Here is a 12109-nt window from a genome sequence, read left to right on the forward strand (position 1 = left end):
CTTTCGGTATCTGTGGAACTGAGTAGTTTTGGAAGTCAGGGACAGGCATTGCGTGAAGTCCGCAGGCTGTGAAGACAGAATGGTCTGTGAATTCGCAGGAAGAGACTACAGGGAAGTTTAAACTCTTTCATTACAGTTCTCCCCACCTTTTAATTTCCCTGCCACCACTCAGTGCCACGTGGGTCCAGCAGTCGTTCACAGTCAAAGACGAGGAGGAAAACAGCATTGCATGGGACGCCTTGCTCCAGAGGCATCGGAGCGCACCAGAAGTGGGGCTCTTAGAGAACACGGTTCACCTTCCCAGCCCAGGGAAGGGTCATACATGATGGGAGCCATCGCTAACACGTTGTGGGGACGTACGGGTTGTCGTGGAGGTGCTCCGGCCACAGTAACGCGGGTGCCGGCATGCGGGGGAGTGGCACCGCAGCCGCCTCGGGAGGAGACCGCGGCCGCCAGCGCTCTGGGCTGTCTGAGCCCTACTGCCGCAAAGCCAGCGACATCAGAACATCATCTGTCTGCTCCACCGTCGCACAGTCAAGGGTCCAGCTTCACACGTGAAAGATCTTTGCCCTTTCTTTTCAGAAACCAGTTCTGAAGCAAGCCCTTGTCGTCGTCCTGCAGTGGTGTTTCAGTCACAATTTTAGCATCCGCCTGTACGCATTAGTGGCTCTTAAGAGGATCTGGCGCATGTGTAAGACGTGGCACGTGGACGAATTTGACGCTCTGACTTCTGTTGTTGAGTCCAGTCTTAGCCAAGTGGAAAACATGCCCGGAGCAGGGTAAGCAGCCCCCCTCCCCCTCACTGTACTCCAGCAGAGCAGAGGGGACAAGGAGGTGCCTCAGTCTGTCATCGCACGCGGATATCAGCGCTCGGATGAGGCGGGGCGTGGCCAGGGCCCTGTGAGACGCCTGGTTTCACCACCCTTCTAACTGTGGTCACCTTCGTTTCGACCCTTTATTTTTTTGCTTTCTTATCCTTGATCCTTTATTTTATAAATAATGTTTTACGTACCTTCAGGTACTCCCCTTCAGTAGAGCTGAAGGTCCCCATCCTCAGCTGTCAGAGAAGTACTGGGGAGGTGACCAGTCTGGCTTTAAAGATATGCCCCCAGCCGCCCAGGTGTGCCAACTAAAAATGGAAGCTTTTTTCTCTTTTCCCTTTTTTAAGTGATTGTCTCTATTTCCCAAACAAGATCCTGCACAGATGCTCAGTATCAAACAGAGACAATGTGGCTGCTACAGGATGGGGGGGGGGGGTGCTGTATAGTGTTCCATACAGGCCGCCTCTCCCATAGCCAGCCCTGTTCAAAGTCACTGCACGGAGGCAGGCTGGAGTATCCTGTCACCTGGTGTCTGAACTTGCTTCCCCAGCTCTAAGGGAATGTTGTTGTTTTATTCTTATTATCATTGGTTATCACTATGCAAGAACGCCACAGTTTTTATAACTTCCAGAGACCCAGGCAGTATCATAAGTCAATACATAAAGAGTTTCTTTTAGAAGCTCAAAAACAGGGGCACCTGGGTGGCTCACTCGGTTAAGTGTCCGACTTCAGCTCAGGCCATGATCTCATGGTTCGTGGGTTCGAGCCCCGCTCCGGGCTCTGCTGACAGCCAGCTCAGAGCCTGGAGCCTGCTTCAGATTCTGTCTTTCTCTGTCTCTCTGACCCTCCCCTGCTCACGCTGTCTCTCAGAAATAAATAAAACATTAAAAAAAATTTTTTTTTAAATAGAAGCTCAGAAACACAAATATTTATAAACGGACAGATAAAGGTTGGAGGCAATGTATGAAGCACATGAAGTAGTGTTTGGAAAACCAGTAACATATGGGGGCGGTCTTTGCTTGACCATCAGGCTCGCACATGGTGTAAGATTGTGAGTCGTTACGAAGCTTCACGTGGGGGGCCAGGACTGAGGCAGGCCCACGGCCAAAGGGTACCTACCGATAGCCCTTCTGCCTGCTTTTACTTCCCACACATTGGTTGAAAAGACGCATTTAGGTGACTAAGTGGGTAAGGGAGGTTTTGGCGGCTCAGGAGGAAGATGCTCAATTCAGCAAAAGTAAATACTAAAATATAATTGCTGAGATACAACAGGGAAGACCAGAGGAGAGAGTTAGGTTGCGGACACAGCAGGTTAACGGGTGATGGACGAAAGTGCAAAGGAAGGGGCTAACCACCTCCGATACGTTGTACACGGTTCATTGTATAGAAATTGTGGTCCCAGCAAAGACTGGTCGGTCATCGATATTAGTAGCCGACCACGGCCGTGCCTCGAGCTCCTACCTTTCCAGGGACGTCGTGGCAGCTGGAATCCCTCCCCTTTCTCAGGCAGTCCTGCAGGGCTCCTCTCCCCTCGGTGGGGTGGGTGGGTGGGGGCACACCGCCTGCCCCTCAGGGAAGGGAGTTTGAGGGAAATGAATACAGTTGATGTGTAGCCAGGCGTTTGTCAGTGTACCGGTTTCTCTGTGCTGAAGTCCTGGCTTATCGTTTGCCATTGGGATGTTTGGGCTGGTGGTTGAGCTCCAAAATTCCTGGGTAACTGTGGTTTGATTTCTAAAAACAGTTGGTTCAGCTCTTTTTTTTATTAAGGAATAAAACCCATTTTTACAGAATAATTTAATTCTTTTTAAAATCCAAGCACCAAGTAGGAGATTTAAGCAATAAAAGTAAGGAGTCCCGGGCATCGGACCATCCCTGCTCTTCCGATTCATGGCAGAATCGGTTTCGTGGCCGGTGATGGCCGAGTTGTGGGGCGTCAGTGGCAGGCCAGGTGGACACGGTTCTCGTCTCTGTGTGGTCCCGGTCCGGAGGACGGGAAATCAAGTAGACAGTCATACAGATAATAAATTGAATCATGGTGGGTACTCCAGTGGAAAAGCAAGGATTGCGACGAGAGAATGCGGCCTCTCCAGGCTGGGTGGGAAGGGAGGCCTTTCTAAGCCGCCGTCTGATGGGATAGGTAGGCACTGGGCAGATGGGAGTGGTGGACAGTGGCGTCTGGGCGGTCCCGAGGCTGGCGTGCCGCTGTGCGCAGTGTGCCCCGGGGCAGGGCACGCAGGAGGTGAGGAGCAGAGGCCGGCCCTCAGGGCTTCAGTTGAGTGAATTGTTTAAACTCGGGAATGACATCGCTGGGTTTGCTTTTGCCTTTAATTTTAAGTGTGAAGAACAGATCAGACGCCCGCAGGAGAGAATGCAAGGAGGGGCACCTGGGTGGCTCGGCCAGTTAGGTGTCTGACTCATGATTCAGGCTCAGCTCAAGGTCCCAGGGTGGTGGGATTAGCCCCGTGTCCGGCTCAGCGTTGACAGGGCAGAGCCTGCTTGGGATACTCTCTCTGCCCCTCCCCCACTCATGTTTTCTCTATCTCCTAAAATAAATAAGCTTAAAAAAAAAATGGGAGGAAGTCATGTGTTAGTTACTGGGGGTAGAGTAATGGGCAGATTTGAGGTAAGTTAAATGAGAGCCTAAAAGCACCCACTGGATTTAGTGGGAGCCATTTCAGTAGCCTCAGTAGTGGGGTGGAAACCAAATTAAAGTGGGCTAGGAGTGGGTGGGACAATACAGTATGTTGAATCCAGTGATGGGCTCCTTGCTGCCTAAGTTAGCTTAGTTTCTTCACTTGTATGTCTTTAATTACCAAAAAAAAAAAAAAAAAAAAAGGTAAAAACACAGCCTCATTGTGGGGATAATTCTCTCCCAAAACTCTTCTGTGAACTGCACCGGCAGAATATCTGTGGAGTATGTGCTGTCAAGGGAGGGCTTGTATTTTATCTTTGGTAACATTTGTTGTTTTTATTTTTAAAATGTTTTTTAACGTGTATTTTTGAGAGAGCATGAGAAGGGGAGGGGCGGAGGGAGAGGGAGACATAGAATCGGAAGTAGGCTCCAGGCTCTGAGCTGTCAGCACGGAGCCCGACGCGGGGCTGGAACCCACAAACTGTGAGATCGTGACCTGAGCTGAAGTCAGATGCTTTACCAACTGAGCCCCCGGGCGTCCCATAGTAGTTGATAAGGACTTGTGGTTAGGAAGTTGAACAGTGCAGAAAGGTGTCACATAAAGGCAAGCCCATCTCCTTACCCTGTCCTTGACCCCTTGCCCCCAAAGGTGTCCCCTTATGCTTGGGTGTCCCCTCATGCTTGGGTGTCCCCTCATGCAGTGCACCTCAGGCTAGCTCTCCAGCCCCACCTGATGGTGCTGCAATACTTTTTTTTTTTTCCTTTTTTTAAGATTAGACCCTTTGAACAGGCTGGAGGCTCCAGAAGGGGACAGTTCAGGGACTGTGGTCGGGGGCATGTGCCAGGTGTTGTCCCCTGGAGAGAGACTCCTGGGGCGAGGGCCGCCAGGCCAGTGCGCAGCGAGCTTGCTGGGACATGCCTCAGAATGGCTACTTTGGTTTTGGGCTGTTGATCATGAATTTGCACTTAAACCACCACCAGCTGTGTAAGAAGTTCTGTCCCCACCCCCTCTGCCTCTGAAAACTTGGCAGATGTGTTAAGACTGTAAAACCTGCCCCTGTGCCGTCTGTCTGGTTAGGAGCACCGGGAGTTTGGTACGCACTGTGAATCTTCGGGGTGGAAAAAGCACTGCCAGGCGGAAGCTTGAGGACTGTCCTCTAAGGACAGATTTTGTACACGGTTCCCTTTTATTATTTAATGTTTTATTTCTGAGACAGTGTGAGCAGGGGAGAGTCAGAGAGAGAGGGAGACACAGAATCTGAAACAGGCTCTAGGCTCTGAGCTGCCAGCACAGAGCCCGACGCGGGGCTCGAACCCACAAACCGTGAAATCATGACCTGAGCCCACATCGGACACTTAACCGACTGAGCCACCCAGGTGCCCCATACGGTTCCCTTTCAGAATCCTTTTCCCTCCTGTGTTAAGTCCTGCATGTCACAGGCTGCTCTTGTGAGGTCCCCCGTCACTGCTCACTGACGGCCGTCCGTTTCCACGTCCCGTTGGCGTTGACGGAACGCAGGCCTCTGCACCATCCATGGGAACCATCCCTGTACTTTGAGGCATGGGGACCTGGGTTCACATCCTGTTGAGTCATTGTTGTAGGATTATGAAATCGTGATTTCTTGGACTTGCATTTCAGAATGTCAAGTTCAGTGTCAGTCTGTGTTGATCTGGGAGGTAGGGGTGCATAAATCTCAGGATAAGATTCCCATGATTTTCCATCATTCTGACCTTCGCACTCCGTGTCTGATTGTCTGGTCCCTTGTCTGGTCCTCACACCGTATCTTTAATCCTCAGGAATGCCAAGAAGAACTGGCAACGTATCCAAGAGCATTTCTTTTTTGAAACGTTTCACCCAATTAAGGATTATTGTCTGGAGGTGAGTGGAGAGTGTCGTTTATAAATTCCCTGCCATGTCTTTCCTTTCTTTGTGCCATGGCTCTTGGAGGGCTATTAGGAGGGTGAATTTTACCCCCATGTCATCACCCTTGTGGTGTAAAGGTTTAAGTTTAATTTCATCACTTCGTGCAGATGACTTGCTTGCATTTTTCACTGGTAAGCAGTGGAAATTGGCAAGTCATTGTCACTTTCTGGTTCTCAGGCTTGTAAACACTGCAAGGGGGAATATTTAAACAGATCTGTTCTGATGTTAAAAGGAAACGGGTGAGAACGTTTATGCAGGTGAGATTTTGTTGTGATAAAGCCCATTGTTAAAGAGCAGAAAGATCTGTCCCTTTGTAACTGGCGTTTTTTTTCCGAAGCTGGGTGAGTAGAATTGTATGGCACATACACGCCCCACGTTCATTGTATCCGAATATGTCCCCACTGTCCCCACGTTCATTGTATCCGAATATGTCCGTATACTATGAGGAGCCATTAAACGTGTTTATTACAATTAGCATGTGAATGAACTTCACACACAAATTATTAAAATTTATGTAAATCGTGTCACTTTCTCCTTTTTTCATCTGTAACTATTTTCATGTTCTGCCTTTGAATGTAAAACAGGTGACCTAGGACTTGTCCACAGTGACTTGAGCTGCTGTGCATGTGCAACTGGAGGGACTGCTTACTAATCAGCTGGCCTTTAACAGAAAATTGATCTTTATATTGTGAGATATTCACTCCAGAATAATAACGTTCACTCCTGTTGCTTCGTTGCAGAAATGTAGGATTTTTCAAGGATTGTAACTAACATGCTCTGTTCTGTGTTCTTTAGAGCCCAGAATGCTTGGTTTGACATCTTTCTGAAGGACTCTTACTAGCTCTCTAGTGTTAAGTCAGCACTCTCTATTCACTTCTGCAGCAGGAGTAAGTCCCTCTTCCCTCTTCCTCCCACCCTGCCCCCCACGCCTCACTGCCCCTGTTCTGTGTATTCTTTTCTCCGCTAACAATACGAGCCGTACTTGTACGTGTAAATAACACAGGGCTCACACATTCTGCCTCTTTCTGCCTCAGGACTGTACTTGACTCCTACCTCCTGAACACTGTGGTCCTTACGTGGGTTTAACTTTGCACAGATAGGGCCAGCGTGAAGGCTTGCGCATTGTTACACGTTTACTATTTCGTTTCTACATTGCCTGTTACCTGTGCTTCTGTTTCGTATGTGCCTCTTCATCTGTGATGATACTCTGGCTCTGTTTCTGCTCTTAGGGAAAGAAAGGAAAGAGGGATAGCTTATGTAATGACTAAGTAATTACTATGCTCAGCGGTGTCACACCGGGCAGTTTACGACACCTCGATGTTCTATTTGAACCTGATTTTATCCTCATTTTACAAATGAGGAAGTTGAAACCAAGAAAACCTAAGCGGCTGCCTGACATCACAGCTAATAGTCCAACCAAAGTTTGGATTCCAAATTTGTCTCATAACGAGAATAAGATCTGGCCTCAAAAGAGCTTGAATTTGACCACTGTTGGAGGTGCTTGGTTATCAGTAAATAGCACTTATCTAAATGTTGCCCACATGAATATTGATCGACCCTAAAACACTTTTTGCATTTATCAAGCACCCAGTGGTTTATTACAGTTAGAAATACCAGAGTGGAAGGGCAGGAACTCCCCTGCTTCCTTAGAGCAGATGAGAAGTATGTCTAGATAGATGGTACAAGATAAAATGTACATAAAAGTACATAATATGCTCATTGGGATAGTTTGGGAAAATACATCAGTAAGAGTAAAAATGTATTTTAGACATGTTACCATGTTTTTGTTATTTTTAAGGGAAGAAAATTTGAGATTCTAACCGTTCTCTTTCCAGACCATATTTTACATCCTCCCACGCCTCTCAGGCCTTGTTGAAGACGAATGGATTCCCATTGGTAAATTTACCAGATTCAAGGACATTCCTCTAGATGCAGGATTTCAGTGGTATCTTTCCCCAACTCAACTTTGTGAACTGAAACCAGGTGACTGGGCTCAGCAGGACATAGGTAAAGAACGATTTTCATTTTCCCTCCCTTGTTGACTTGGTTCGGTCTCCTCATTTCAGTTACTGAGAACAGATCGTTGACAAGACCACTTTTCACTGAAGTGGTGAACTCTGCACCTCGGCTTAGAGAAAAGACCGGGGGAAAACGTGCTATAACCCACTAGTCATTTTCACCAATGAGCTTGCTGTGAAAAGCCAAGAGAGTCTGATCTGTGTAATTACATCAAGCTAGTAGCTTTTCTTTTTTTTGAAATATTATTATTATTCACTGCTCTTCCATCCTGTATTTCTGTAAAAATATAGATTTTAAAAAGAGCTAAATTATGAAATCTTGTTTCTTGGCCCACGTAGGAATAATGCCGAGCTCCTGATTCTAGCCCCCTGTGGGGACAGGTTGGACCTTGCTCATCTGTGCCACCTTCTTTCTCCTGTTTCTTCAACCTTCTGTTACACTTACGGCTTCCCTGGGGTTTCCTTTCCATTTCCTTCATTGCTCACCCCCTCGTCCCTCCGTCCAAGGACCCGGTGCCTCACCTGCCCTGACACCGCAGCCCACAGTCCCCACTCTTGTCACCACAGCCGCCAACCTTGGCCCTCGCTCGGGCCCTCCCTGATCCACAACCACAGAGGATTCTTTCAGAAAATCAGAAATAGCCTTTTTCTCCTCCGTCACCAAGCCCAAGTGGACGTTCCCCTCTAACCATGCCTGCCCTTTATGGGGCATTTATTTGCTGGCTTCTTGCCATCCTGATTTTCCTCCTCCGTCTGACTTCCCTTCAGGAGCTCCCCTTTGTCCCTTATATCTGTACTTCTCTAAAATGCTAACGTTTCCACGAATCCCTTGGACAGCTTGTTACAGTACAGATACTTGGGGGCCACCCTTAGCTGAGTCCCTATGTCTGGAGAATTGTTTATCAAACACTCTAGATGATTCACAAGGACATTTTTAGACCTGTCACCTTACATTTATTCATTCCTTTGACAGAGATTGAGCGATTGCCCCCTGTGTGCTAGACACTGACCAAGTCCCTGCCCTCGAGGAGCTTACGTCCCCCCAAAAACCGTATCGTGAAAGCAAACCAGAGTAGAGACAGTGACAGAGGCCCAAGACACCTTTCTCAGGACTTGACACTGAGCAGAGACCCATGTGAGGTGAGAGCAGGTCAAGCAGAGATCTGGAGGAAGGGCTTTCCCAAGGCAGAGCAGACAAATCAGGTGTCGTCTGGGTGGGAAAAGGCTGAGGAGGTCTGTGTTTGGTGTGTGGGAAGGAGGAAGGTATGACCCTGGGGTTTCTATGCCACGACTTCAGTGCTCGTATGCCCTGGCTGTCTTCACGGGCCTGGCCTCCGTGTAGTGCCTGCTCTCCCTGGACATCTTTATCCAGTTCCACAATGCAAAACCGCCATCACTTACTGTGACTTCCACCCTCCGTCTGCCTGGCCCCCTTCCCAACCTGCTGGGCACCTGCACCCAGACACACCATACACTCTAAACTCCACACACAAACTGGATTTCCCTCTGCCCGAACTTGCCTCCTCTATCACCCTTCTATGACTGGTGCCCCTGGGTCGTCATAGAAGTCCTTCTTTTCCCTCGTGCCGCATGGATCGTGCCGCTGAATCGTGGTAATTCTGCCTCCCAGATCTGGCCACTTCTGTCTCACCTTGACTGAGAAGGTCTCTGTCCCTGTTTTTGCTTGGCCTGGTGCAAAGACTCCGCCTCACCCTCCAGCTGGCTTTTACGAGGGGTTTTTCTTACAACACAAAACCAGTACTGTTCTCCCCCTTCCTAAAACCCTTTAATGGCTCCTCCCTGTACAGCAAATTCTTTATCATCATCTACGTGCTTTTCATGCTTCTTCCATGGTCTGAGCCACCCTGTTCCATCCTGGCAGGCCCTGAGCTTACACCGGAGTTCTGCCACTGAGCGTCATCTTCGTCCCACATCCTGTGCCCAGGAGCATGCCGTCCCCACCATCTGCGCTGCCCTTCCCCCTCTCTGTAAATTCTTACTTCCCTTGAGCCTTCCTGGTTCTCTGCCCCGCCCCCCCCCCACGCCGCCCCCCAGACACTACCTACCCTCACTGTAGTACTAAGTTCTAGGATTTGCTCGTCTCTTCCATCCCTGTGAGCCAAGCACTCCTTGATGGTTCAGTGAGCACTTTGCAGTGGAGCAGAGGAAGAGCCTGGAAGTCTCAGTCCTCCGTTACAGCTCACAACACTGCATTAGAGAGGTTAATAACATTCTACATACTTGGGGCATTGCTTCAGAGAATATCCTTCATTTTAGAAGAGTTCCCCTAAGTGCTTGTCCAGTAATTTAAGATAAAGACTGTATATTTGTTTTCAGGAACACACAATTTCTATGGAGAATTCCATACTAATACCCTGTTGTTTGTAAGATACACCATTATTTTATGGACATCCAAGAAAAAATGCAAAAATCTTACCAAACTGTGATACCTTATGGATACTGAGATGTTTCCCAATTCCAGATATGCTAAAACGTAAACAAGTGCATCTTAAATTTTCATGAAATGTAGTTGAATTAGAACATTTAAAATTACTTCTGAAAATGGCAGTTGTGTCTCAATCCAAGTCAAGTTCTTTAGTTAATGAATCTTATCCTAAACTATCATTTTAAACTCTTTTTAAAAAAGTGTATATGAATATTTTTATATACAGGATTATTTTCTTTTTCCCTCCCAGGCTCTAACTCAGGCGAAGCCGATGACCAGTCAGAGTGGACTGATGTTCAGAAGAAGATCATCCCGTGGAAAACCAATGTTCCAGACTTAGATCTGGAGCTGGTGTTTCAGGATCGTATTGCCAAACTCGGAAAGTCGATTAGCAGACTGATTGTAGTGGCCTCGCTCATTGATAAACCAACTAATTTAGGAGGTAAAACTAGTTCTCCAGGGGGTTTGCTTAAAATCTTTGGCTCCTGAAAACCTGTAATCAATCCCGTGCTGTTTCGCATGTCTTCTCCTCCTTTCACCCTCCTTGGGAGCCCGGCACCGTGCAGACCAGTGACCGGGCCTGTTCTGTGCAGGGCTGTGCCGCACCTGCGAGGTGTTCGGGGCCTCCGCGCTCGTGGTCGGCGGCCTGCAGTGCACCCGAGACAAGCAGTTTCAGTGCCTGAGTGTTTCGGCAGAACAGTGGCTTCCGTTAGTGGAGGTGAGTGCAAAATAGTTTATTAATAACCGTTTCTTTGCTAAAACTTTCATAGTCCTCTGTCTTCAGGTGTCCTTGCTTTTCCAGTACTTTAGAGTTGTCCAGCCTTCAACAACTTAAAACAGAGCCCCCTCTGTTCTCCTATTCCACATTATCTCTCACATTGTAGTAATTTTAGAAATCCTCAATGTAGAATTCTTTTCAGTAACGTGTCCTGTTGCAACTCACTCTTTGGAATACTTTTCATAAATATATATATAATGCTGGGGAGAAGTCTATATAGCGTATAATTCCTTTTTTATAGTATATAATTCCTTTTCCTTGTAAAAAGCCTTAATTTCATGAAAGGTTTTTTGAAACTCATGCAAGACTATAAGTGAATAATTTATTACCCTGCTGTTTTAAAACTCATTTTAAGGTAAAACTGCCTCAGCTGATCGATTTTCTGCAACAGAAGAAAGCGGAAGGTTACACTGTTATCGGCGTGGAACAGACCGCCCGAAGTGTAGACCTGACTCAGTACAGCTTTCCTGAGCGGTCTCTGCTCTTGCTGGGGTAAGAAGATGCATTTCCGTCTCAGTCCGGAAAATGCTTCAGAAATTTTATAATTCACCAAGACTCTTGATGTGACACCCGCATCGGGACTTTTCACGTGTCACGCTCCTGGAAAGACCCCTACTTTTTGTTTTCTTTCACCCGTTTGGGACAGTCAGGTGAACAGATATCAACCCTTAAATCTTTGTATTAACGTATTTCCCAGGGTCACGGACTTCATTTTGTTAACGTGGCTTTTCAGTGACATTCAGGGCGGCTGAGAAATGTGTGTCTTACAGTGTCTTGAACACAAACCTTTCTTCTGTTTTTCTTCATCAGAAACGAGCGTGAAGGGATTCCAGCAAACCTGATCCCACAGCTGGATGTCTGTGTGGAAATCCCTCAGCAAGGTATCATCCGCTCGCTCAACGTCCACGTGAGTGGGGCACTGCTCATCTGGGAGTACACCAGACAGCAGCTGCTGAAGCAAAGGGACACCGGGTCGTGAAGTTTGTGCCCTACAGGGATGCGTCATCGGTGCTCTTGAAACATTTTTTAAAAACTGTGTGCTTGTGTAATAGATTCTGAAATTTACCAGGATGATTTGTATTCCTTTTCTTGCAAGTTAATGCCAAAACTTCTTCATGTGCCTTAAACACATTACCATATATTGTCCCCGTTAATAAATATTTTTAGCTAAATTGCATTGTGTCTTTAATATCTTAAGTGATTGTGGAAATAAAATGTCTTTTAAGATCATTTCCTTCCTAGGGAACAGCACTGTCAGGAATATGGACTGTGATGGGACTAAGGCAGAATGACAGCAGCCCTTATCTGTGACCACCACGCCCGAACGTCCTGTCCTCCTGAAGCACCTGGGGTGGAGGCCAAGGTCCTGCAGCGGGAGGAGTCCTTAGCCTCTGTTTGCTGCTTTATGTCTCCTTATTCCCAGGGAGGGAACCTGCTCCCCTATCGATTCATAATGCTCAGATAATAGGTTTTAATTTACTTTTAAAGCC

The 12109-nt window shown here is 47.5% G+C and overlaps 1 protein-coding gene across 1 annotated transcript; it reads left to right on the forward strand.

Annotated features, from left to right (window-relative positions):
• The first annotated feature begins 564 nt into the window (after positions 1–564).
• On the forward strand, positions 565–11764 carry LOC120242866 (probable methyltransferase TARBP1). Its single transcript, XM_039248837.1, has 7 exons — positions 565–779; positions 5251–5332; positions 7213–7384; positions 10092–10283; positions 10435–10559; positions 10975–11111; positions 11430–11764. The coding sequence occupies exons 1-7, from the start codon at positions 688–690 to the stop codon at positions 11596–11598; spliced, it is 969 nt and encodes a 322-aa protein (XP_039104768.1). The 5' UTR covers positions 565–687; the 3' UTR covers positions 11599–11764.
• The last annotated feature ends 345 nt before the right edge of the window (positions 11765–12109 follow it).

This window comes from Hyaena hyaena, unplaced genomic scaffold (genome assembly GCF_003009895.1).
Source record: "Hyaena hyaena isolate Hyena2069 unplaced genomic scaffold, ASM300989v1 scaffold_319, whole genome shotgun sequence".
NCBI classification, from domain to species: Eukaryota; Metazoa; Chordata; class Mammalia; order Carnivora; family Hyaenidae; genus Hyaena; species Hyaena hyaena.